The sequence below is a fragment of the Anser cygnoides genome, chromosome 23 (assembly GCF_040182565.1).
Source record: "Anser cygnoides isolate HZ-2024a breed goose chromosome 23, Taihu_goose_T2T_genome, whole genome shotgun sequence".
Lineage (NCBI taxonomy): Eukaryota > Metazoa > Chordata > Aves > Anseriformes > Anatidae > Anser > Anser cygnoides.
The window spans coordinates 3,463,685-3,489,559 of record NC_089895.1 but is presented as its reverse complement, the minus strand read 5'-3'; the positions used below and the strand labels follow the sequence as shown (position 1 = coordinate 3,489,559).

The window sequence follows — 25,875 nt, the reverse complement described above, 5'->3', positions numbered from 1 at the left end:
ACCGCGTGAAGACTCCCCAGGTGCAGTGATACGGATGTAGCTGTATCTCGCACCCCAAGAAAGAGACTTCCTACACTGTGATCCCCACACTCCTGCTTGCTTCCTCCAGGATCTCTGACACACCAGCTGGAACTTTGCCTCCTGTTAAACAGGAACGATCAGTCTTGTTTGATGCACAAGAATCCTGGCAAAGGTGGATCATGTTGCGAAGGCTCCTTCTCGAAAGCTGCTAAAAATGGAAGCTACAACTTATCCAAAAAGAAGAATATACAAATACACATATGAAATGGCGTTTTTTCTGTACACACTCAGTAGTTTCATATTTTAATAGGACGCCACAGTAATAACAAGAATATTGTCAAAATGCAGCATGGTGAAGTGAGAGAGGACATTCCCTTACCTCACTCTCCTGGGTTTATGAACCCTCTCACAGCAGTGTGAGTCACACACTATCGAGACCGCTCTGCAATATGGAGACATGCCCATTTTTACTCCAGAATGCAGTGAAAGGTCACCAGTGGCATTTCTCAGTTACTCTGCTTCTAGCCCACTCTGTTCCACGGCACGACGAGCTGCCTCCAGGCACCGAACTGGTTCAGTTAGCCTTTTCGGAAGAGCAATCACAAGGCACTTTCCAGCCTGCTGGCTCCCAGCAGTGGGTAAATTCATCAGTTCATAGACAAAGATGAGCATTGCTTGCAAGCCAGTATTTAAGAGCAAAAGGACTGCTGTTTGCTCCCCATGGTTTTGGGCTCCAAAAGGGAACATCCATGGCTTTTTAGGCAGCTGCAGCTCCCTGTCTGTACACCTGCATCTAAGCTTCTGGCAGGGGACCTCTCACCACGGGACTGATTTACGTCTGACTAGATTAGCAGCACAAGGCCAAGGGGAGAGGCAGAGCTCTCACGGCAAAGGCTTGCGTGGGGACGTGCCCTGACCTCAGGGTTTTGCTCTGCAACAGGGGACTCGCCGTGCGGTCTTGTCCCAGCTAGAAGAGTTAAAAGCACTGTTTAAAATATCACCTTAGAAATACTCTCCCTCCCCTTTCTCTATTAATTAAGCTGCTGCCTGTGCTAAGCTCACCAATTCATGCAGACCAATACACCCACTGCCATCTAGATGACCAGCTCATTTTCAAATACATAAAAAAGGCACAACTAAATCAGCTAGATTTGCAGACTCTTTTCCTTCCATGCAACAGTGACCAAAGCTACAGATGTGTCTATAATGATGGGCTCTAAAACTATCATCTAGGGGACCAAGAGCCTCCTGGACAATTTCTGCAATGCACAAGCCAGAACAGGCAGCTTTGCACTGCCATGAATCCTTGGCTTCTTCCCCTCTGTCAAGAGGAAACTAACGCAGACCTGCCAAGCACAATCTGGTGAGGCAGGGGGCATTTTTAGCAGCAGACTTACCTAGCCAGGAAACAATCTTATGATAGAAGGAGGCTTAACCTCAAGCCAGATTCAGCAAGGTCCCAGCTATAAGACCACTTATAATTTTTTACGTTACATGTTAATTAGTTTAAAATAAGAGTCCTCCAGGCCCCCGAGGTACTGCTAGAACAGATAATTCCTCATTCCCAGCTGAATGCCCTGAGCCCACAGAGACATCATGCTCTTTCCTGGCACAGTTACTGATTTCCTTGTGCACTGCAGTCCTGCTAGACAAAATCCCTTACCCGGCCCAGCGTATCACACAAGTCTAAGACATTCTCTGGGGAGGCAGAAGACATGGATTCAAACTGTTTTGAATTGAAGGGCTTCCTTCACCTCCAAAATACTTCCTCTGAGACTTTATACAAGCCCTACATAATTTTAACAAGTGAGAAGCAGACATGCTGGAAGGTTTGAATCTAGATTCAAACAACTCTCTCCAAAGCTCCTATCTTAAGAGACTGAAATATTGGCTTATTTTCATTAGCCTCTCAAGGCTGCAAAATGAGATACAAATCTAAGGATGAGAGCTCAGTCAGCTCCAAAGGTGCTGGAGTCAGCAAAGAGAAATACACAGATCAGACTTGCCTGCTACAAGAGGGCTCACAGGCTCAGGACAGGTAGTTAAACCGATCTCCCTTCGTGTGACACACAAATGCTCCTCAGCAGGCTGGGTTACAGGCTGATAGCTTCTAGAGTCTTTGGTTGTGTTCCCAGCCTAATGTAAAGGCTTATTCACCCAAGCTGATTAACAGCAGCGTGCTGTTCACAGAATATCCTGAGTTGGAAGGGAGCCACAAGGATCACTGAATCCAACTCCTGGCTCCATGCAGGACCACCCAAAAATCAGACCCGATGTCTGAGAGCTTTGTCCAAACGCTTCTTGAACTCTGGCAGGCTTGGGGCTGTGACCATGTCCCTGGGCAGCCTGTCCCAGTGCCTGACCACCTCTGGGTGCAGAACTTTTCCCTAGCCCCCACCCTGACCCTTCCCTCTCCCAGCTCCATGCCGTTCCCTCGGGTCCTGTCGCTGTCCCCAGAGAGCAGAGCTCAGCGCCTGCCCCTCCGCTCCCCTCGTGAGGGAGCTGCAGGCCGCCATGAGGCCTCCCCTCGGCCTGCCCTGCTCTGGGCTGAGCAAACCAAGGGACTCAGACACTCCTCATACGTGCTGCCCTCTAAACCCATACGATCTGTGTAGCCCTCCTTTGGAAATCTAATAGTTTTACGTCTGTCTTATATTTTGGTGCACCAAACTGCACCCAAGTACTCAAGGTGTTCTCCGTCAGTTCCTGTCTCACTTACATGACACAGGCCCTTGGACTCCTAAATATTTCCTGCTTTAAGAATTCAGTAATTATTATGAGATAAAGAACACATCTTTAACCGGAACAGCTATTCTGCAGTAATGATCTGTCAGAATCTTCATTCTGAAGCATCCCCCCCGTGCTGACAAGTCTCAGTTTGCCGTGTGTCTCTGGGTGACTGATTTTTACGTACCTGTACTTCTTCATCTCCACATGCAGAACACGCTATAAAACAACCACTGCCTTAGTGCTTACTTTGACTGTAACTCCTTATGAATCTCTGAAGAAAATCTCTGTCTCTTCAACCTCTGTTGGAACAGCAGAGCGCACCTTCCAATCCCCAATCTCTGGTGTTTGCAACATTCAGACCTTCACACTGCAGCTTCACCAAAACGCACAATACATTTACACTGCCTGTTCTTCTGACCTATTCTACAAATACTACAGCACTCTGGCAACTCCCACCCGCTCCCTGACATCCCCCCCCTCAAACTCTGCATAGACAGGAAAAATCCATTGTGTAAGACATTCTCCCAAGGTAGGAGAGGTAATTTGTACTCAGGATTTCCTATGTTGCATGTCTTACGTAAAGCTTCCATGCACTCTGAACGGTCAAGGTAATAGCTTCTATCTCTGAACAGTCTTTGTGGAATATAAAATGCATTTACAACCCGCTGCTGCTGCTGAGGGTTTGTGTGAATACAGGAGCTCTGGGAAGTAACAGAAGCTAAATCTTCAAAGCCCACTTCAGAAGTAAGAGAGGCTTTCAGAGCTTAGAGAACAAGGTCACTGAACAAACTATTTACAGGGACTAACAAATAGACGGTGAACAAACGCCTTATTTGACCTGTGTTACACTTCCACTCAACACAAGTTGAATTGTGGCAGGACAGTCAGCAGAGCCACAAGCAGAGCTACATGTGGCATCATGGCTGGAACACAGCAGAGAGCATGGTGGAGCATCTCTTGGATCATTATTTCCCACCACCAAACCCAAGGCGTGAGGCAAATCTAGCCCAGAGTGCCAAGAAAGACAAGAACAGCAGTGCTTCTGTGTCACAGAAATATTGTCAAGTTTGTTGCTATCTAAAAAATCAACTTATCGGATGGAGATTGTCAAAACCAAGTATCTTGTCAGAACACAGTCTGTTAGCCACTGTATTACTCTCTATGGCCAAGAGCAGCATCAGAATTCACTCACCTTAGTGGTGAAAGGACACCCCTTTAGTACAAACCCAGCTATCTTTTCCCAGTTTGCCCAGTGCTTGTATCTGACTCTTTGTATTCCATCAACCACAAAACAGATATTTATTTTTTATTTTTTTAAAATACATGGACTCACTACCTTTCAAATCCATGTTTAATGTCTCTAAGCAGAGCCAAAGAAGATAACGTAAGACACCTTAACCAGCCATATACTTCATTCTTGCTGCAGTCTTGGGTTTAACTTTAGCTTTCAGTAACTATTACTGATACTAAAGGCTCCTCACAGGCCACGCATTGTTCGAAAATGACAGATACAAAACCACCGGACTATGCAGTACACTTCTGTTCCCACTAAATTTAACTCCACTTGCAAGCTATCTGATGACAGCCAGAACCCTAGTGAAGTCTGGTCAGATTGAAACTTCCTCCCTTTTCCCAGGCTGAAAATTAACACAGTGAAGTATTGATTCCCCACTAGCTTACCTGACAGTATACATTAAAATGTGATTTTCACTATTAAAAGCACATACAAACAAGTCACCAGGGAAGCTACTAAATATCAAATTAATACCTGACTAGTTCCTCCATGGTATCTGTCCACATACACATGTTTTGATCTCAGAGTACATGAGATTTACTCTGTTTTGAACATGGAATAAGCTACCTTGGTCTCCTTCATATTTATCACAGGGTAGAATATGCAGAGTTACGTCTAGCTACTGAATATACTGTAGTTTCACAGCTGAGCTTGTCCCTGCAATAATTTCTTCACTTGCCTGAAGCTTTACACATAAGCAAGAGATAGCTTGAGGGGAGTGTGTGTATATGTATGTATATTGTGATTACCACCGTACCATACACTGAATTAGGTGATCAACGCGTACAACTGCCTTTTAAAGCTTGTCTCCTAGTAAAATAATGCATGTCTTTTCCACTTGTTCTCTGTTTTCTTAATCTGGAGACAACGCATAGACATTATTCATTTGCTCATTCATACATGTGCACACGCACAAGTATTCTGAGCTGTGATTTTAAAATGCGTTGGCTATTGCATCAAAACTCTGTCCCTTCTACTTGACATATACTATTATAAGACCCACAATTATTTAGTGAAACATTTAAATAATAAAACCCCCATATATGACACCATTTATAACTCTTCAGTTATGCCCCCCCATTGAACGTGATTTACCATGCTACAGTCACTACTTTTAAATGCTGTCATTAGGCAGGATCTAGCATCACTTCAGCCTCAGCACACCGACTTACCAAGGAAACTGCAGAATCGTATCCAGCTCAAGCACTGATTTCAGCACTGATGAAAAAAGCTGGCTCAACTGTGTTGGCCCCTGTCCACAGCACGTGCACTGGTGGTGCAGACTTCCTGTTTGGTGCTCAGCCAGTGCGCCTCTGCCTGCATTAGCAGGAACCATCTGCAGGGATGAAAGAAGAGTTCAACTTCCAGCTTGACTTCCAACCTCGAGAATAGCCTCACTACTCTCTCCTCCAGGAACCACTAAATAATACAGTGTGCAGTTTGCTGAACTAGCAGTTTCTGTTAGGGGTAATCCCTATCTCCATGGGCTGTGGGGTGTCTCCTTTTCATCACACGTAGTCTTCAGCATTATTATCTCCGGCGAGATTTAGCAGTAGACAATAAGGCAACTCCTACTAGAATACTTCCAAGATACTAGTATCTTGGTTGGTCTCATGCTGCAACACAGGTCTTAACAATAACGGCTCTTAGGTGGAACTTGTCATCCATCTACCTTTAGAAAAATAATACAGAGACAAGAATCACCACCCCATTATAAAGACAGGGAAACTGAGGTATTAAAAGGGGAGTAATGATAAAATGTGGATGCCAGCAGCAAAGCAAGACATAAAACCAGGTCTCCTGCATCCCAGCTGGGTGCTCCAGGCAACACAGCTGGAAAGCTCCATATCCCATTACCCATACACTGAGTCACTGAGTTCCCCCAGCAAGGATCTTATTTTTCATTATGGAGTGAAAAATAAAACAAGCCACAGGGCTCTAACTCCTCCTGCAAGCCAGAGAGACACAGCCAGAAATTTCTATGGCAAACGAGGCAGTGAAAATGCAGCCTGACACAGAGCAAAGTGGCAGAGGCAAGCCAGCCGTCTGGGTGCCGGAGTGGTTGTATCACTCATTATTCAGGGAGAGCGGGGGAGTCTGAAGCGTTACTTCAACTGTAAGAAAACAGGCTGGCTGCTGATTAATCCAAAAGGCTGCTTGGAGATGAGATACCTCATGGTCACCAGCCTCCAAAAACAGAATGTAAAGGCTCAAAACCAAGCCACTACAAATAATTTCCTTCTAGTTTTCACCAGTGGCCAGTCAGGCTATGCAGGCAGGCTCAGTAACTTGCCTTCTTTGTGTGACTGTTTCCAGAAATACAACACAGCACCCCAACACAAACTGTTGCTACTAAGAATTTAAGCAAAATGGAGCAACTGAATGTCATATGTCTCCCCCCCCCCCCCCCCCCCCCCCGCAAGGTATTCCTGCAAATCAGACCTAAATATGCAAGAACAGGACCCCAGCTGCCTCCTACAAATACCTCAGACATGTCTACCTATAAAATCTATACAATTCCAAAATGGAGCTTCAACAAGTTCCTCAGTGAGCCAAAAGAAATATAGCCACAGTCCTTACTGCTGTGGAGACAGCAAAGGGCACCCAAGAAGAGGAGCAGCAGAAATGTGGAGTATTGTGAGCTTTTTTAAAACAAGGTGACAGGACTCCAAGAAACCGTGAGAGAACCAGAGTGGAGCCTGGATCATGGGATTACTCCAGCCCAGTTCAGATGCAGAGCCCAACATTTCAGGCATACTTACAGCCAAATGGCACCACAGAGCTGCTCTCAACCTGCTGTCACACCAAAGGCAGACCAGGGCCAGGCCCTCCTCCCACAGCCCCAGCCACCCCTCCGCCACATCCCTGTACCTTGAGGCTGGGATGAAGACAGGCGCATCCCCCCCCCCAACCACAGCCAGTAAAGAAAAGGGCAAAGGGAGCTGCTCTCCTACATACCCAGGCTCAAAACATCCCCTCTAAGTGCTTGTGACACCTTTTCCTGACTGGGGACTCCCCCAAAGGGCTCTATCACGTCCCAAACTGTTGCTGCCCAAGGACAGCCAGGGCAAAGGCAGTTCCTGGGCCTTACCCCACCACAGCAGGGCTGCACACACGCACCTGGTCCCTCAGAGGATGAGGAAGCAGCTGTGGGGGCCTTAAGGACTGGGGAGAGAAAGAGCCTCAGCCCCACCACCCACCCTGAGCCCCCTCATGGCTGCGAAGCCCTCTTTCAAAATGGCCACCTCCCAAGATGGCGGCCACCTCCAATGGCCCCCCCCAGCCCCTGGTGGCCCGGCCCAGCAGGGCGCAGAGAGGCAGACACGAGTCCCCGAGGCGCCATGCTTTATTCTTAAGGGTTCAGGAGTAAAGGAAGGGAGCTCGGGGGACGGGACGGGTGTTCACAGGCGGGCAGGCAAGGAGCCCAGCGGGGCCAGGCAGGGTGTCACTAGCAGGAGGTGAAGGTTTTCCAGAAGAAGTTTTTACAGGGGGCCTTGCGGTCCCGCTGCGAGAGCTGGGCCAGTCGCCCCAGCGTCGCCCGCTCCTCCTCCAGCTTGCCCTCTTCTTCAAGGTCCGGGGAGGCCACATCCACGCTCTCCAGCAGCCCCGCCAGCATCTTCAGTATGGCATCTTTCCGGAGTTTGGTCTGCTCCTGTGGACAGAGAGCAGGGGAAGGTGACAGAGGTCCCAGCCCTCCTGCAGACATCCCCCCCAGATAATTTGCAGAGCTCAGCCAGGGAAGGAGTATGTACATTGTTGTAACTGGAAAGGAGCTGCTAACAAATAGGTACAAATTAGCTGTAAAGTCCCTCGCTGCTTGTGCTAATTAAATTTCAGTGAATGCCAAGCTGCCTTCTCTCCTAGTAAGCCCAGGCTCCCTTCACTGCCCTGACTGTCCAGCATCCATTTTGGGAAGGTCAGGGAAGAGGCAGAGAATACTGAACAATGTTAAATCGAGCACACTGGGGGCCACAACCCACCACAAAATGCTGAGAATTCAATGTAACACAGGAGAGGGTTGGATTGTATCTATCCACTGTCTCTGTTGGCACCAGCATTTGCTAAGGACCATTTGGTGAGCTCAAAAGGTGGACAAATACAGGCAGTGGCAATTGTATTGAGTTTCCTTCACAGAATGTTTACAGATATTTTTGAAGCATTTTCTTAGCACTAATTACAAAACTTGTTTCCACACAAAGAGAAATTAGATGCCATGTTTGTAGCAGAAGAAAAGATAAAAGCCAGTCTGTGCCCATCCTGGATTCCTAGTCCTGCGCTGAAGGTACAGAAGTGTCTTGAACCTTAGGGAGATGGGCTGGGACTTGGGAACTCAGCTAAATGTGTCTCCTGGGTCACGTCTTCCTCATAAGCTGCTTTCCTAGCTGTAAGTGCTATATTTTGAAATAACCTGCTCCAAGTAGAGCCACAGACGAGCCCTGTGACGTTAAAAGCCATCTGCTAAAGATTCAGCTCCTTAGTGAAGAGAAATGAAGTAGCTATACTAAAACTCTCAGGAGATGAACTAGCTGCTTCAGACTCAGGGGTGGCAGAGATCAGACGGCTGTTAGAGGATATTCCTTATGCATGCTCGGCTGTGGCTGTTAGTGAAATGAGACAGCTCTTCCCTGCACCAATCCATTGCTAACATCCTTTCTGTTTTTTGCTGTTCCTGAGTTGTGTGAGATGAAGACTCTTTGGAAGCAGCTAGAGACCTTAGCACTGGTGGGTTATGGCACACCTTTGGGTAGGTGCTCAGTTCCCTGTACTGCTTCCACCAGCACATCAGAATGTACAGATCTTCCTTTTGCATTGTTATCCATTTCATGGTAGTTTATGCATTGAATCCTGTTATTCTTCATACTTAAACCATTTGTCTGAGTTACAGTCTACAGTGGTGACTGTAGACATTGGTTCAACGGTGTTTAACATTTTTTTCAGTTCGTAGAATGCTCTAAAGTGAATCATTATGTCTATTTTGATAGATACTGAAGTCATTATTTTGTAAGAAACCTTGTAGAAGACTGAGAGTCATTACACTTGAATACATTTTTAGCAGAGCCTTACTTACTGATTTGTTCTATATAACTTGTTTCTTTTTTTCCTGGCAGCTAGCATTTCCTCCAGATAGAGTTCACTTTTTAAGCACTGGATACATTACTGTAAGAATGTATGGCTGAAAGTTTACAGTTATCCCCAGAAGGGTTAATCCCAGCCAGCTGCAGAAGCCCTGATCTCTAACAGAAAGCTATCCCTAGCACCTCACACTGTATGTTTCTTTCTTACAGCCAGTTTTGTTGTTAATGGGATGTGAAACCACTCCTAAAGCAGCAAGACACTGATGCATGAGCTGGAGCCAGCACTAAGACAGAAAGAATGATATGGTTATGCACAAAGGAGAAGTTAGTGCCTTTGAAACCAACGTTGGGATCCTTCACTTGTCAGGGTAGCTCCTATCGAGGACAAAAATAATAGCAGTATTACAGATACAGCTGTGAACTGGAGCGGCAGAGTGTGACTGAACACAGCTCAGAGGAACCTCAGGGATGGCAAGGAACAAGCAGGTGAGAAAACTGCGGGGCAAGGGCAAGCAGCGCTGAGCGCTTGCTTGTGATAACGTTATGCTATTGTCTCCTACCCCTTTGGCCTCTTAGGGAAATAGTCCAGCGAAACAAAGTTATTATAGTGGTGTAGCTATTATAACATTAGAGTTTTGCCAGTTGGTAGGATAATTATATTGCTATAATAAGTTCTGCCACTGCATAGAGCTGTGCTGGTTCAGAGTGTAATTATTCTAGCAGAACTATGTCGGTATAACTCCCCTTGTGAATACTACTCTGGAAAAAGCAATTTTATTCTGATATAATTACTTCATTTATTATTCCTCTGTTACTTTCCTACTGAACCCATCTTTTAAACATTTGTCCTTCCCATGAGTCCTATTTAAAATATCATCTCCCTTGATCATTTTACCAATTATGTATCTTTTCTCTCCCTCCCTCGTACTCTGCTTCATTCTCTCATGATCTTTCAGCAATCTTATTTTCACCTTCTCCATCTCTTTTCTGCTCTGTTCTCTTTGCCAGTTTTTCCTTAGTTCAGACTTCACTTTTACAGATCTCTGGAGTCCGCCCTGGTACCTTTCCTAAATAAACTGGCTAGCAAGCTATAGTAATAACCCCTGCTTCAGCAGTGCATGAAGCTGTAATGCCTTGAAACACAGAAATGTAGAAGTGTTTACATCAGGTAAAGCCCAACTGCCCTTTTTACCCCTCCCCTGGCTTCAGCTTGCTTCTGCATGCTCCCATCCCACCCATCCTCCTGCACAGGGTGCATTATACTCACCCTACTGTTCTGTAATGCGAGTCTCTCTTCTCCGGGCAGTGCAGTGGCTCTCACGCTCCACACCAGCAGCAGAACGGACACCAGGCTGGCCACCAGCTGCATGATGTACAGGCTGTGACTACCGTGCTGAATTAGGAAGACTGGGAGAGGGAGCTGTTTCTGGGCTCTCTTCTGTCTCAGACAATGGCTGCAGCCCCTTTTATAGCCCTCCCCCTAGCCCAGTGGGTGACGCAAACAATTAAGTCTATATCAAAGGCAAATTAGACTTTGGAGAGGTTGTTAACACTTGGCTGCTTGAGTGGGATACTTCAGTGCCTCTGGGCTTTCCATGTGCCAGACCTGTAGACACTGAGGAAGCAAAGGTTTGGGACTCTCCAGTAACATGCTGTTTCTTCACCCCCACAAATTGTAGGCACTATCTGTGCCTCCCCTAGTTAGCTGAATTCTGCTTGGGAACATAATGTTGGCTAGAATAGGCCACCAGCTTGCACAAACCTCTGGCCAATGCTGGATGATTCAGAGGGAAGAGGCAAAACTTCTGGCTACCAGTATAGATACAGACTTGGACCCTCAGCCCTTGATGTCCAAACAGCTCTGGACTCGAGGGGTTTTTGGACCTAGATCTCTGCATCCAGCGACACATCTCACAGTGGAACACCAGTATGCCTGTCTTCCCCTTTATTGGTAACATGGGGACACAGGTTGCAGCTATGCAGTAATATTAATATCTTGCAAATGTACTTCAGGCTACCTGGAAGCCAGTTGGTGGTTATTGGTTGTTTCTATTATTGTTTCAATGTGTCTTGAACCAATCCCAAAAGTATAGGTCAACACAGCGAATCGCAAGTTGGAGATGCTGGATTTAAATGTATTACAGGGAAAAGAAAGTACTGAAAGGCTGGTCAAAGCTGAAGCTGCTCTATTCAATGAGATTTTAGAAAAAAGCTTGTGATGTGCTGACACTGACTGCAGGCTGCTTGGTACGTGTTCCAGCCATCTCTGGTCTTTGGTTAGCAGGACTTAAGAATGTCTCTCCCTTAGCACAAAATGCTATCACACCTGTGAGACTGGTTTGTGGGCCCACAGAAGGTACTTTTAAGCACTGCTGCCTGCTTTCCATTGCCCCTGTCGTGTGGGGATGGCATCTGCTGTCTCCTTTCTGTGATATGCACACAGAGCTAAGGATCTCAACTCCCAACTAACCCTTTCTCCAGAAGCACTCACCTTGTGGCAAGTTCCCTTTCTGACCTTAACAACTAACCCCAACAGTCTAAAGGTAAATGGTTATACTAATTTAGCACATAAAAAAATACAGCGAGGTGACTCGGCCAAAGGGATGCCGTGGTAGAACTAAGAACAGAAAGCATGAACAACCTGTTCCCCACTTCCACTTCTTACCAGTGCCACAGGTCCTGGAAGCAGCACGATGAATCTCTGCCTGCAAATCCAGCTCCTAATGCCAGTTACACCACTCTGGATGCTCTTGAGAGAAAAGATGCCATCTCTTCCATACATTTCTGCAAAGGAATCCTGGATTCCCTCACTGAAAGTTATGAAGAAAAAAAAATTCAAAGTAATGCAGACTTGTGGGGAAAAGTGACAATCCAGCAAGTAAACTGAATCCAGAAATGATGTTTTCTGAGAGCTTTGTAACCCCATTGCTTCTCATCCCTCCTTGTGAGAGCAAACTTCCATGCGTCAGTTTCAGATGGAACATTACCCATTTCTTTTTAAACTGATCTTGCTAGTTTATCAGAATTGCTGTATTACCCCTTCATAATGGATTCTGTCAAACACTTCCCAGCCTGTCTGGGGCTCGAGACAGGGAGCAGCGAAATAGCAGGCTCCAGCAAGTAAGCAAATCACGGGGACTTGCTAAATGACCCACAGCCGATTTGCTCCAGGAGAGGTAAAAGCAGGAGAATAGCAAATGGAGAAAGCACACTTGGTTGCTCAAGGGGAACAAAGGGCATGTACCTGTGTGAGATGTGCCTGGGCTGACAGGCAGGCAGAAGGTGAATTCTGTACCGTTGCTTACAAGGCAGGACTAAACCTCACGGGCTGATTAGCCCAAAAGCTGGACAGACAGCAGAAACAGTGCAACCAGGTCTCCATGCTGGGGGCCATCTGGTCTAACCAAACTGCTTGTTCTAATAAATATGGTTTTGTGTGCAGCTTTGCCTTCAGAATGGGCTGTTTTCTGTAATGCTTCATTGAGCGAATGGGGTCACAAGTATGACAATGTTCTTCTTCTAAAAAAGGGATGATGTGCTGGGCCAGAGCAGATCCGCTTCTGGGAAGGTCCGCAGAGATGTAAACAGCGACCAGCCTGCAGCAAGTCTGCCCTGGGATTAAAGGGCAATAATAAAATAATTGCTGTCTCTTGAGGGGGGTGGCTTGGAGCGAGTTTCTGCCCAGACACGCCAGCACCAAACCTGTGGCTCTGCTGACCTGCACAGTGCAACCAAAGCCTGCACTTCTAGCCTGGGCAAGGCTGGGGTCTCCTCCCAGCTGGGACCAGGGGGATAGGCACATCGGAGTACTTAGACCTCAGTGTCCACAAGTGGGACTGGATCTCTAAATCCAAACAAGTTTTCGCAGCTGCTCTGCTATAGCATCTTTCAGAAAAGATACTTCTTTTCCTTTTTTACAGATTCCTCCATCTTCCCTAGTGTCCTTCCCTTTCCTCACATCTCCTCTGCTGCTTCCCCTCAGTCAGTCCTCCTCAAGCTCTGGTCCTCTGGCCCCTTTGCAGAGACCCTGCTGGTTCCATTACTTTCACTGCTGCCCACATCCCGGTCGCAGGCTATAGCACCGCCTCCTTTCCAAAGGAAGCAGAATAACTCCCTAGCGATACAACTTGATTTTTAGTAACTGGAAACACATCAACATATAGCACCAGGATTTCTCTTTATTCTTACTGTTTCCTATTCCCTACCACACTGGCTGGCGGACCTTTCAGGTGGCCCAAATTTGTCTTTTCCAACCCATAAATGCTTATAATTGTACAGGGAAATTTAAGGTCCTCCCTTAATTTCCTCTCAACAACTTTATCTGTCTCAATTATCTGACTCACCCCTTCAGAAGTCGTCTTCCTCGATGCTCTCTTCTGTTTGGAGTTGCGTATGGTTTCAGTGTGTTTCTACCACTTTACAACGAGGGCAGATCTATCTGAAGTCAGCATGCCTGTGAACATGTCCAAGGGAGCCTGGTAGGTGGGGATGCTCCAGATGGAAGCTCAGCACAGACTAACTTGAAAAGGCCTGGGTGGACACCAAGGACCTTGGCTCACAGTAAGGGTGGCTTCAGCAGTAATGCAGAGCGGGTTCAGGAGCATAGCAGAGTAAGCTTACACCATCGTGTAAGACAACAACCATCTTCTTGTGATAAAGGGTGAACAAGTAATACGCAATAGGAGAGGTTTTGTCTTTGAGGAAGGAGGTCCTTGCCCTCTCATCAGTGTGTCTGAACAGCAGTGAAGACTGGGCATTGCTGGAACACAAAAGCAAACACCAGGTATGGCACCAAATGCCACATTAAGGAATGAGATAATTTCTCAATTGCTTTCCTCTATGGCTCGGATATTTGCTGTCTTCTGCCCGTTTGTTGCCTGGTCTGAATTCAGACCATCAGGTCTTTGTGAAGCACGTAGTAGAATTGCATCAGGCTCCCAGAACAATGTCTGGTTCCCAAAGGTGAGGCACTCAATTGCAGCTCAAGAAGGGCTGAAATACTTCTGCTTTTCTGTCACTGGAAGCCTTCCTGTCTGCCCTCAAGAGTCCCTAGTTGCAAAGGGCAATGCAATAAATAAAGCAATAGGCAGCTGACAGTGGCAAGCCATCCTAGAAGGGGAAACCAATTTGTTCATGGGCCTGAAATCACAGCTCATTTATCAGGCCAGGCCTGCAATATTGCCTTGCATCGCACTCCCCGGAGGACTTGGAGAAGCATTCAGGTGGCTGTTCCAGCCACGGCTTTCATCGGCTCTAATCTAACAAACCCAAGGAAGAGACTGCCTGAGCGTGGGCTGGAGCCCACAGCTCCCGCTCATCTCTGATAAGAGCTGCAGAGCAGGTGCAGGGAGGAGGAGGGGAATACCGCAGGGATGCTGCTGTCAGAGCACACACGACTACAAGTATGTTATGGCTCTCTGGGGAAGCAGAGCTGGGGAAGTTGTGCTGCCTTCTCTGTCCGTCAGCCTCAAGGGGACTGCAGGATGAAGAAGGGAGGGCGAGCACAATGCTTCAGTGGTAGGCTCAGAACCTTTTATTTCAATACGCAAAGTTAAACATTTCAGTTTTTCCACTAAAAAAAATCCTCCTCAAAAAAGCAACTACTTGCTATGAGACACCTGTTTCAAAATACCGCTGTTTTCCACTGAGAACGTTTTGCCTGGCTCCAAGCAGGAGGCATTTCGGGCTGTTAAGCAGGCTGAGGATGCTTGGGGTTACAGCCTAATGACACATGAACTGACCTCTGTTACAGCAGACTCATCCCATCGGTGGCAAGGGATTCCCGGAGGATGGCGCATGCTCTGTACCTCGTGGGAATTCGATCACAAAGAGCAGGCCACTGACGTTAGCACGCGGGACTGGGAGGCTGCCAGCACCCAGAAGGGACTGCTTGGCAGGGAGAGCTTTACACGAGAATTCACGCACGCTCTAGGGTGAGGTTCTGGTTATTCCTCTCCCGCAGCTGAAGCGCATGCAAGGTCATCGGATACGTCATCTTGCCCTGGTTCCTGGCTTGCAGAATTAGCCTTCTGAAGCAAATTCCCTCTTGGCCATGCCTGGCCGTGGGCTGCAGCAGCCGTTCAGTACCAAGGAGAGGGCAGCCCCCTCCCACGGGTCCCACCCCACCAAGGAGCTGGTGTCCTTGAGAGGCTGCCACCGAGATCCCTAACATTCCTAAAGAACCCCCTGCCTTCATCTGCTTCACACATTGCTGTGCTATAATTGAGATCCCCTGGCTCTAATTCCCCACCTTCTGCATGTTTTAAAAGCATTTAATTCCATCCTATACACGGCCACGAAAGAGCTTCACCGAGACTTCTCAGCATTTAACTTAGTTAAAATTCTCATCTTACTTTTTAGTGACATTTCGTCTGACTTTGTCTAGACTGAGCTGCTGTTTCATGCTTTTGTCCACGCTTTTGCCTCTTATTCCCCCACCATTTTATCAGAGGAACTGGCCTCTCCCTGAACTTGGTGGCAGTTGTTATTACTTCTTTTGACTGTTTGCTTATTGAGGCTGCTGCTCTCTGATGAAAGATGAATTGTCATTCCTACCTCAGCAGTCTCTCTTGCTCCAGCCAAGCTCCATCAATAATTCAGCCAGGCCTCGCTAACATTAGCTCTAGATGAATAAGATGCTCATGCCAATTAACTAGCTGAAAGGGCTCAAGAGATATAGGCAAGAGATTTCTCTTAATTTTTTTAAGCTCTTTTCTGAACTCCTAAAAATTGAGTTAGTTCAATGAGTAAAGCGCAGAGCAGGGAGTCTGACAGTTCAAAAGGCGCCACGAGGCTTAAGCAGTTGATGTGCTGAAGCCCATTAGTCTCCGTTACCTTGTCTGTCTCCACCTGCTCTGACTGATACTGTGTTGTATGGTTCTTGGGACAAAGCCTGATCCTGTTCCTACAGCTTCGAGCTTAATAAGGTGCTGGAGCATGACTGCAGCATGTCTAGACAAACAGCATCTTTGTGGATCTTTGCTTACGAACAGCCTTGCTTGACTAGCCTTGGGCAAAAGCCAGCTAAAACTCCAGAAAAGTTACTCAAGTGTTTCAGTTGCCCACCTGCAGACACTGCAGATACCTTTCAAGGGTTCCTGCTCAGTTCTGTACGAGGTCCCATTACTTTCCTCCTGTTGGGCATAACCCAAATTGCCAGTCTCTCTTCAATCCCTGGCATCCTTGTGCCACAGCATCCTCCAGCGTAACAGCTCAGTCCCCATACATCTGTGGAAGGGACAATCGATCTGTAGACACAACTGCCTGGCACGTGGCTGCCATGCCAAATACTGCTCTAGCAGCTTAAATGGTGTGCACACCTTGTGGTAGCAGCACAGGAGTGACTTTAACGGTCCTAAACTGCTCAAAGCTGTTCAAATGGAACCAGCTCTAGATGCACAAATTCATGTTCCCTCTCTTGCTGCATTGCTCATGAGTGCTTGATTCAGACACTGAGGTGTCTTCACCTACTGCAAGGCGCTGAAGTATTTGATGCTGCCTGTAAAGAACAGTGATTTGGAATTATGCAGAAATTGCACAGGGGACCCTGCGGACAGAGCATGTGCACCTTGGATGGCAAACAGCCTCACCTTCCCGTTCTCATCACTGCCCAATCGCTGAACTTACAACTTCGGAGAGAAAGAGAAGGAAGAGTTAGCTGTGTGGAGGCTAGCAACAGGTTTGAGGGAGCTCTTTTGCTCCTGGGCATTGTTGTACTCACCAAGGGTGGGTGGAAGGCTTGAACATGTTACTAGTTGGCAGCTGCTCCAAGGCCTTCTGGACTACAGTCCTAGTCTTGATTCCTGTTCCAGGGGAAGGAGGGTGCTAGAAGTTTTCTGTCAAGGGTGAATGGGACTCAGGTCCCACAGCAATTTAAAGAGGGGTAGCTGGAACCAGCCTCTATTATCCTGGCCTGCTCTTTATAATAAAAATAGAAGAGTTGGGCAATGAAAATGAGTCAGTAGCTTCCTGCACGAGGACAAATCTACTGATTGGTAGCTATGGGAGAGAGTTACCCAGACAATTAAGCGACAAAATGTCTGTGATTTTCTCAACGCAACCAAAACATGATCCAGATTCAGCTCTGCAGCTCAGCAATGCTTTTGCAAACCCTTATAACCACAAAAAAGCTTTACTGACACTGGGAGGGAAAATCAGGAAAGTGGTAAATCTCCCAAGGGAGAAAACAGGAGGGTATGTACTGACACCACAGAAACCCCTTGCTGGAGGCAGGCAGTGGCTGCACCTCCTGTGCTGTACAATTATGGCAAAGCTCAGCCTGAACCATTGCAAACTTTGCTCCTAGTTTTCTCTCGAGCCAAAATCTCCCTCAGTAGGAGTGTAGGTTTTTTTTTTCGGCTTCTCCTGATGCCACCTAGCGACTGTTCCCAGCCTGTTCAGCACCTTGAGTTCATTCCATGGCTCAGGCCCTCAGAGCCACTAAGCTAACACAATTTTTGGAGGAAAAGCTGGTGCAGCTGAGTGGGGCCAGCGACTGACAGGAACTAAGTTACGCTTACAGGGAGATGGGCAGCTACAGAACAGCTTGGGAAGGCGTTTCAGAGGCAACATTTGGACTAGAGAACAGTTTGTATAGAAGGTACTGACTTCTGCAGCGCAGAGGGCAGAAGCTGGAGCTATTGGGCAGTCAGGTCACAACACAAAACAAGCAATGGGATCACTCTTCAGAGGTTATTTATGATGGTATTTGTCATCCCTAGAGACAAGAGGGACACCCACTACTGAGTGCCCCGGATGTCTTCTGACAAGCACAGCAAACTTCCAGAATCTGTTAGCATCCCCAAAGAAGCACACCGACCCACACTGATGTCACCTTAACCAGAGCCGAGTGTTTAATTGATTGCAAGGGAGTGACAGTCGCACAGCGGTTGTGCTGGGAAGATCCCCACTGCACAGCGGTGGAACCGAGTCTTTAAAACAAAAGTAAAGAGGAGGCAAATCCATCTCACAACAGAGTGCAATGAAAAACAACTTAAGCGTCTGGGGATTCTGGGGGCAGCATTAGAAATAATGATGCCTCCTAACGGCTAGCTAATACCCAGGCCTGAGGCATCTCAGCACGACTGAGATAAGAGATTTGGCAGCGCAACCGACTCCCCAGCATCAGTACTTAACAGCAGGCAATGGATCTAAGGTTTGTTTTTTATATATATATATTTATATTTATTTATATAAAGCGCCTATCACCGTATTGATAAACACTCTTTGGAACCACTCTGACGGCAGGGGTAAGAACAGGAGTTGGCCTGTTAGTACCTCAGCACTTCTGTTTCCAACCAATTTTTTAAAAAAAAAAAAAAAGCCACAAGACTCTGCTGCCAGCCTGGCCGGCTGGCTGGTGTTTAATACTGCTACTCCATCAGGGTTGGAGGGAGACCTACTGTGAATGGCAACAGTTTGCACCGTGACCCCTCCGGCTGTGCTGCAGCGAGGGCAGTGGGACGTCAAGGCTCAGACCCGTTACCAGTCAAAACGTCCCATCAGCAGGGAGCTCCTGTTAGGAGAGAGCAAGGTAACTTTGTGCACAAAGATCTCGCTCTCTGTGCTTAAGGCTGAGTCGGTGAACCTCCTGGACTTTTTCCAAGTTTCAGAAGATCACCAGACAGAAATACATGTCAGTTATAAATATATCGTGTCAGTTTGGGGAGAGGTGGGGGCAAATTTAGAATGGGTAAAGTGGAGAGAGAAAGGAAGAAGACATGTTACATTTCCAGTACTGCAAACAACAGTTTTGACCTCACGCAATAAGTCAGTGGACCTTTTAAATACTCTTGTCTAGCTTATGTCCCATCTTTAACACATCAAAGGGAATGTTGGCTGGCAAAGGGTTAAACAATCCCACACAGCGGAGAGCCAATCTGCAGCCTGCTGGGACGTCCCCGCCACATCACTGACGATCTCAGGGTCCAACTTGAAGGGAGGAAGCAGCTTCTCAGTCTCACACATCACTCAGGGCCTGGCGACAGCCAAAAACAAAGAGTGTCAGGACAGACCCGGGGCGGCTCTGGCAGTCCTCGACAGAAACAAGGCTTTGAAACACACCCACGGCACGCGCCCTCATCCCTGGGACACCGAGGATGTTCTCTGCTAGAACCTGCAGTCGTGGCCAGTGAAGAAATGAATGATGCAGAAATAGGCAGCCTGAACCACACCAAACCATTCTTTTTACACTCTCTGGTTTGCACTAGAAACCACAACCAGGTTTTATCTAAGACTTTTGGAGCTTTCCAGTGGGAAACACCAGTTCTGCAGGCTTTTGGACTTGTTTATGCTAGGAGCAGGAGGGATCTGCCATGGAGACATGGGACACCAACCCGAAGAACAGTTCCAAACTGAACTCCAGTCTTACTAGGCTGACTCATTCGCTGCCGTGTCATACAAAATGCCACCCTGCTCCAACTTGCCCACAGAAGCCTTTAGGGCAGCAGGAAATCCTCAGTCCTGTGTACTCCCAATCCTGCCAAAGAAAAGTCACACCTCATCCTTGCTGGAGGAGTAGTAGCACAGCCTTGCTTACCTTCCGTGCAAACTCCGGCAGGATGAAAGCTGCCCGATGAATATCAGAGTTGTAGTATTTCAGATCCCTCTCCTCTACTTGTTGCCTTGACAGCTGCTGCACAGGCTCCCGGAAATTCGTGTTCTGCAATAAAGAAGCCGGGTGGCTCTGTAGTGTTTGTGTAACAAGCAAAGCGCTGCACGATGGGCATCCCAGCTCATGGCAGAGAACCAAAAGGACTTGCAGGAAAACAGATGAATTTCTGTTTCAGCATGAGGCCAAAGTTTCTGTGCAGCTCCGGCCCCAAGGGCTGGAGTTTACTCCGTGCCTCATGCGACTAGCCCTTGTTCAGATGTATACAGATGTCTGCATATGAGGTCAGACTGTGCGAGCCATGTGCCAGATGAAGCTGTCAGATTGTGCCTGAGCATCCAAGAAGCAAAGCTTTTGCTCGTCAGAGCAGAAGCCACATCTGTGTTAAGTCAAGCACAGCGCACGCTGCCAGTGTCCCAGATAAACCAAACACAGCAGCAGAAGTGCTGCTGGCTCCCCACAGCAACGTGACAGTTGCGTTACAAGCTAACTGCAAGGCAGCAGATTGGGAAGAGAGCAGACCTCAGTGGTCAGGAGGTGGACAGAGTCACCAGCTCACATGCTGACACTGACTCTCACTTGGAGGCCTCTGTAAGAGCAGAGGAGCACGTTGCAAGCTGATTCTTATCAGGCAGGTGCCCGCTTTAAAACAGCCAGCATCGACAGGCCAAAGCCTGAACAGGGTCTGGAAATTGATACTGGCCTCCACCCTTACAAGTTAGTTGTACTGGAGATGAAACTACGATCTTTTCTAAAGCAACTGTTTATGTTACTGGTAAACTCTGCATTTCATTGAGCACTAAGCAAGCTGCATCATAGCTCTAGTGCCCTGAGCTGGGGACACGCAGAAGCCTAGAGGCCCTTGAGCTGCTATTGCTCATGGCTACAGCACAGGCCCCATAAGAGACAGCGCCTGGGGCAGGCTCTATGGGTACTTCCAGGGAGCAGAAAGGGGCACTTCAGGTGCCTGAAACTCACCGGGTTCTTGCTGCAGAGCATGAAGCCAATCTGCCCGCTGGGATACGTGGGGATGGTGCAATAGGCGTACTCCACAACAGGGAACAGAGACTTGCAGAACTGACGCATCTCCTTAATGAGATCCAGGTGCAGCCACTGGCACTCACCTACGGGGAGAGAGCAAGACAGGACATAAGGTGAGGGCTGCCCCTCTTCACTGCACAAGCCTGTGCCAAGTTAACAGCAGCTCCAAGTCCAAACCTGCTTTACTCCACACAGCATGTGGTTTCAAAGGCAAGACAAGACCACTGCACCAGTTTTATACTAAGCACAGTCCAGCAGTTAATGAGCTGACGTATATGGATCAAAACCACGACCATACCTGGGAGCTAAAATGGATTTAATTCCCTGCGTCACGGCTGAAATGAATTTTACTCCCTGCGTCACGTCCCTCCAGGAAGAGTCCCCTTTGAGCCTCACACTTTGCATACAACGATCTAGCACCAACCTCTGCCCAGAGACAGCACCCTCACCTTGGCAGCAAAGAATGCCATCTTCTCGCAGGGCTGTCTTCATAAGCTGGTAGTAGGATTCTTTGAATAAACTTTCTGCAGGACCTGTGAGAAAAGTGAGTAAAGAGGTATGTCCAGAGGGAGGCAAAGAAGGTAGGCTTCTGAGAGTTTTCTCAATGCCCAGGCTACATAACATCTGCGCTGGAAAAAGGACACCTCAAATGGCTTTGCAGTTAACACAAGTGCTGGAGGTGATCTGAAAGCAAAGAGTTTTGACCCTGGGGTTCAGCCCACATGTACCACAGCAGAACCACAGGATTTTAGCTTTGCTCAATAGCAACCCCGGGACCTTTACCAGAGTCCTAGCAGCTGCCTCTTGCTTCAGTGAGCATTGTTCAAACTGAACTGCTGCTCCAGTCAGTCTCTTGGAGATGCCTCTCTCTGTGTTGAGAGAAGCAACAGCAGCAAGAATGAAGGAAACTCAGGCACCCTAACTATGGCTGGTCCCTTCTCCCTCAGTTCCCACCTTCAAAAACGCAGCAACCTCACTACAGCCACCTCTGGGCTAGGCAGATCCACCAAGAGCTTGCAAGCCAGTGCTTCACTAGAGGGCACACGCACAAAACTGTTTTTGCCAACACAGTGCTGTATTCCCTGTGGGATCACTGGATGCAAGGATCACCTTGTTGCCAAAAGCAGTAGCTGCTAGAATTGAATTTTGAAGGGAGAAATATGACAGTGGGCTTAAAGCCTTATTAATACCGTTTTCTGGTCGTCACCCTTCCCTTTCTCTACCAAAAGAATCAAATCAGCGATGGCCTTTCCACTTGAATGGAGCCTGGGGGCAGGCCAGCATTACTTCCAGGAGGTAGTCAAAAGAGAAACGCAGAGAGAGCGTGGAAAGCAGTACCCTTGTACGGCCACAGTTCTTACCCATGGGGTCAGACGAGTCCGTGATAATCACATCAAAGGCTTCTTGATTTTGTTTCATGAACTCAAAACCATCTCCCACGTGCAAGGTCAGCTTAGCACTGGAGTACCCCACTGCCATCCCTGGGAGGTATTTCTTAGATACCTGGATCACATCCTGCAACACACAGAGCACGAGCGGGTCAGTGGGGGCTACAGGGAGCTGCTTCTCGGGCTACCGTGCAGCTGCAACCCGAAGAACAGCGCTATGAGTCATTTCCTTCCATGCCTTCAGCACAAATCCAACTCACTAGCTAGATCCTCAAGAGCTGTCAGCATCTTCAGCCAACACACTACACTCAGCCCTTTCCTACGGCCTCAGGGTTCAGTGACACTGTTTGTCTGCCTGTGCCAAACTCAACAAGAGGAACTCGCAGCTTCAAAAGCTCCCTGAGGAACTACGAGAATCTGATTGCAGATCTGACTGCTCTGTGCTCGCTTTCCCTGGGGACATCACTGACAGAGGTGATCTCAACTGAAGACTTTTTTTTAAAAAATAAGACCACAGCAGCAGGTTTCTGGATGAGATGTGAGAAACATCCCCACCTCTACTTCACAGTCGTAATCCATGACCTCGTGAAATGGTTTTCCCTTTGAAACCCCTACGAGCCACGTGTAAGACAGCAATGGCTCAAGGCCCAGCAACTGCACCGAACACTACCAGCTTCTCACAGCTGGCAGAGACAAAAAAAAACGCCGGTGTCAGGCCGTGCTCGTTCAAAACCAAGCACGTACGTCTACGTAGTTTGACAGACAGGGTACAGAGGCTCATACAGCAGCAATTCTCACTCCTAACGCAGCCTTGCTTCAGGGAGACAGCAAAACTTTCTAATAAAGGAAAATATCAGAACAAACTGACCGAGGACAAGCAGCCCATCTGTCACGGAAACAAATACCCCCCGCTTATTTCCTGCTTTCAGTGGAAGGAGGCTGCCGAACAAAGAGACTATTCCTCTGGCAGGAGAAGCGCTGTTCTGCGGCAGGGGAAGGGGAAAAGCAGCACCTTCACAACGCCAGAGCTCCCCTTCTCCAGAGCACAAGTCCCCAGATCCCACGCTCGGCCCACGCTGGCCTGGAAGGGCCTCTACCGTACGTGTGCGAGAGAGAGCACATGAGAGGCAGCCAGCTGCCACGTAGATGACTCGCAAGGCAAAGAGGTGGCGCTGTCAGTGTCGTGCCAGCAGAACCGTTAGCAAACACGCTCGTTACTGACAAGGGACAGCAGGTGAAGCAGCAGCAGCTCCGCGGATGCTGAGAAGTACGGCTGCTTTTTGCCCGGCAGCCTGCGCGTCTGAGCGAAGCCCCGGGGCAGCTCCAGGCAGCTCGCAGCCCAACGCACCTCATCGATCTCGCACTGCACCACGGACTCCACCGTTGGGTGCTTCACCACCTCTCGCAGCACTCCCCCGTCGCCGCCACCGATGATTAGCACCTGGGACAAGGAGAGGGGAGAAACGGGGGCGTCAGTGAGCTGAGACAGGGCGCAGCTCTCGCAGCGTGGCCCACGGCCGGGAGCCCAGCGCCACTCGGGCTCGTCCCACCCTGGTGCGGGTGCGTGCAGCAGCGGGGGGCCACGCAGCCTGCCTGGGAGGCTGTGCTGAGCGTGGGTGCTCCCGTGGCCGAGCTCCACGCTGAAATTTCGCCGAGGCAGCGGGGAGGACGGGGCCGGTCTGCGGGCACGGCTCGCTCGCAGACCCCAGGAGGAGCGGAGGGAAAAGGGGAACGGGGGGCGCCGAGGCCGGCCCCGGGGAGGACTCACCTTGCGGGGGTCGGGGTGGCTGCAGAGGGGCAGGTTGGCGATCATTTCCTGGTAGGAGAACTCGTCCCGCTCCGTGCACTGGATCACCCCGTCCAGGACCAGGACGTTGCCGTAGGTGGTGCTGGGCAGAGCGGGGGAGCGGGCTTGGAGCCGGGGCCGCGCCGCGGGCCCGGAGCCGCGCTTCCCCCCCCCCCTCCGCTCCCCCCCAACCCCCGGCCCCGCCAGGCCCCGCCGCATGGCGCCGGCCTCCGCCGCTCCCCCCCGCGGGCCGCCCCCGCTACCTGCGGAAGACGAGGATCTCCTGGTAGCGGGAGCGCTGGTGGTGCAGCAGCTCCTCCACCTGCAGCGACATGGCCTGCCCCGGCCACAGCCGGCACGTCTCGCGGAACCAGCCCTCGCGGATCAGCGCCGTCGCTCCCTGCTCCATCCCGCCGGGAACCGAGACCGAGCCCGGCCCCGGCCCCGGCCCCGCCGCCGCCCCCCCCCCGCCGGGCACCTGCGCCGCCGCCGCCGCCGCCTGAGCCCGGGGCGCGGAGCGGGGCGCAGCGCAGGGCCCCCCACGCGCCGCCCCGGCCCCGGCCGCCAGCGCGCGCCGCCGCCGCCGCCCCATTGGCGGGCCGCGAGCCGCCGGCCTCCCATTGGCTCGGGGCGGCCGTGACGTCAGGAGCGAGAGCAGTGGGTGCAGCGGCAGCAGCGCCGGCAGCGCCAGCACCGCCGCCAGCAGCAGCAGCAGCAGCAGGGTAGGGAGGCCGGCGCCCCGCGGCCACGTGGGGCTGCGCCCCCCCCCTCCCGGGGAGCCGGCGGCGGAGCTGCAGGCCGGGGGGAGCCGAGCTCCAGGGAGGGGAAAGAGGCAAACGAAGGAGCGGTTTTTGGGGAAAAGGCTTTTATGGGTGAAAGGGGCTCCCCTCCTGCTGCTCGCGGGCAGGCAGAAGCTTTACGAAACAGCGCCCGGGCTGCGAGGAGCAGGATGGGGGAGAAATTCACCACGGGTATACCAAGAGCTCAATCAGGTTTTTCAGTGATCCTGAGCGACAGCATGCTGATACAAGAGAGGGTAGGACCCCACGTGCTGCAACTCCACACGCTCCATAGGTGTACCCTAGTCACTGCCACTGAAAACATTTTAATTGAAAACATTTCAATGCTGCTCTGGCAGCACCCCTCTATAGATAATTTCAGCCATATTCTGTTTTCCATTTAAGATCATCCTTGAAACGTTACCTTGCACAGAACTGTAAATAGAAAACTTAAAGAAACCAAGTACTTTCAGTATGTCTGCAGCCAATGGGGCTTTCAGAAAGTTTTACTCATTCTTCAATTATCAAAGTATCAGAAGTCATAAAGCTGACAAGAAGGGGAACTGTCAAATCCCTGCAAATGCACTTCAAGAAATTGCTATTCAACTGCCTCTTTTCAGAGACATTCTTCAGTATTCAGCCATTCAGCCAGATTTTATGAGCAGAAAGGGACTCTGTCTCGACATTACCATGCTGCTCAGCTGGCACTCTTCACACTAAGGTACATAAGGAGAATAAACCTCCTCTGTTCCTTCCACTCCCTACTCACCAGAGATATTGGAAACGATTGAAAACAAGCAAACAAAAAACCAAGCATTCTGACAGGTCTTTTAAAATGCAGCCCTCAGGTTAGGAATGCAGAAGCAAGTTTTTACCACTACCCACTCAGTCCTTGCACCTATCCTAACATAACAGAGAAATAATGGTAACTGCCAAAACACGTGAGCATGCAATGGAAAATCTTCAGGCAGAAATGGAAATCACAGAGCAAAGATAAAGCCTTTGGGAAAGACAGCAAGTTCCATTCATCAGAGCAGTGAACATTCATCAGAGCAGTGAACAGCAATCCAGGATGCAGCTCTGCCACTGATCTAATACAACTTCAAGCACAGTTACATCAGCTCTAACCTTCGGTTCATCCAGCTCCAAAAC

The 25,875-nt window shown here is 49.2% G+C and overlaps 3 protein-coding genes across 8 annotated transcripts in view; all 3 read right to left on the bottom strand.

Moving 5' to 3' along the window:
- Window positions 1-7,269, bottom strand: part of MASP2 (MBL associated serine protease 2) — a 32,252-nt gene extending 24,983 nt beyond the window's left edge. For 2 of the 4 annotated variants that reach the window (XM_048067738.2, XM_048067739.2), the window contains exons 1-2: window positions 7,166-7,269; window positions 5,218-5,381 (exon numbers count right to left, since the gene is read on the bottom strand). The gene's annotated coding sequence lies outside the window, so the exon portion shown is untranslated. Of the gene's footprint in view, window positions 1-2,997; window positions 3,190-5,217; window positions 5,382-7,136 lie in introns of those variants that run through there. The other 2 variants (XM_066982098.1, XM_066982099.1) reach the window with 2 other exon arrangements.
- A 91-nt stretch (window positions 7,270-7,360) lies between these two features.
- CORT (cortistatin) lies at window positions 7,361-17,796 on the bottom strand. 3 transcript variants are annotated; one of them, XM_066982107.1, is made up of 4 exons: window positions 13,464-17,796; window positions 11,786-11,930; window positions 10,388-10,483; window positions 7,361-7,697 (listed from the first exon to the last, which is right to left on the bottom strand). In XM_066982107.1, exons 2-4 carry the CDS (start codon window positions 11,900-11,902, stop codon window positions 7,494-7,496), a joined length of 417 nt encoding a protein of 138 aa, XP_066838208.1. In that variant the 5' UTR covers window positions 11,903-11,930; window positions 13,464-17,796; the 3' UTR covers window positions 7,361-7,493. The 3 variants fall into 3 exon arrangements, with proteins under 3 accessions (XP_066838208.1, XP_047923705.2, XP_013043233.1); XM_048067748.2 differs by lacking the exon at window positions 13,464-17,796 and having other exon boundaries at window positions 11,786-12,049; XM_013187779.3 differs by lacking the exons at window positions 11,786-11,930; window positions 13,464-17,796 and having other exon boundaries at window positions 10,388-11,034.
- Window positions 17,797-17,949: 153 nt separating this feature from the next.
- Window positions 17,950-24,551, bottom strand: SRM (spermidine synthase). The gene is made up of 8 exons (XM_048067746.2): window positions 24,208-24,551; window positions 23,927-24,047; window positions 23,507-23,599; window positions 22,132-22,285; window positions 21,220-21,303; window positions 20,708-20,853; window positions 19,658-19,780; window positions 17,950-19,096 (listed from the first exon to the last, which is right to left on the bottom strand). The coding sequence occupies exons 1-8, from the start codon at window positions 24,534-24,536 to the stop codon at window positions 19,079-19,081; spliced, it is 1,068 nt and encodes a 355-aa protein (XP_047923703.2). The 5' UTR covers window positions 24,537-24,551; the 3' UTR covers window positions 17,950-19,078.
- Window positions 24,552-25,875: the final 1,324 nt, after the last annotated feature.

What these genes read in the sequence shown, in the direction of transcription:
- CORT (XM_048067748.2), bottom strand. Translation starts at nt 12,046, where the DNA reads ATGGGGTTACAAAGCTCTCAGAAAACATCATTTCTGGATTCAGTTTAC. An exon ending in TTCCAGGACCTGTGGCACTG is followed by an intron (nt 10,484 to 11,785) that starts GTAAGAAGTGGA and finishes TACATCATGCAG; the next exon opens with CTGGTGGCCAGCCTGGTGTC. An exon ending in TCGCATTACAGAACAGTAGG is followed by an intron (nt 7,698 to 10,387) that starts GTGAGTATAATG and finishes CTCTGTCCACAG; the next exon opens with GAGCAGACCAAACTCCGGAA.
- SRM (XM_048067746.2), bottom strand. Translation starts at nt 24,536, where the DNA reads ATGGGGCGGCGGCGGCGGCGCGCGCTGGCGGCCGGGGCCGGGGCGGCG. An exon ending in GAGATCCTCGTCTTCCGCAG is followed by an intron (nt 24,048 to 24,207) that starts GTAGCGGGGGCG and finishes CGCTCTGCCCAG; the next exon opens with CACCACCTACGGCAACGTCC. An exon ending in GCCACCCCGACCCCCGCAAG is followed by an intron (nt 23,600 to 23,926) that starts GTGAGTCCTCCC and finishes TCCTTGTCCCAG; the next exon opens with GTGCTAATCATCGGTGGCGG.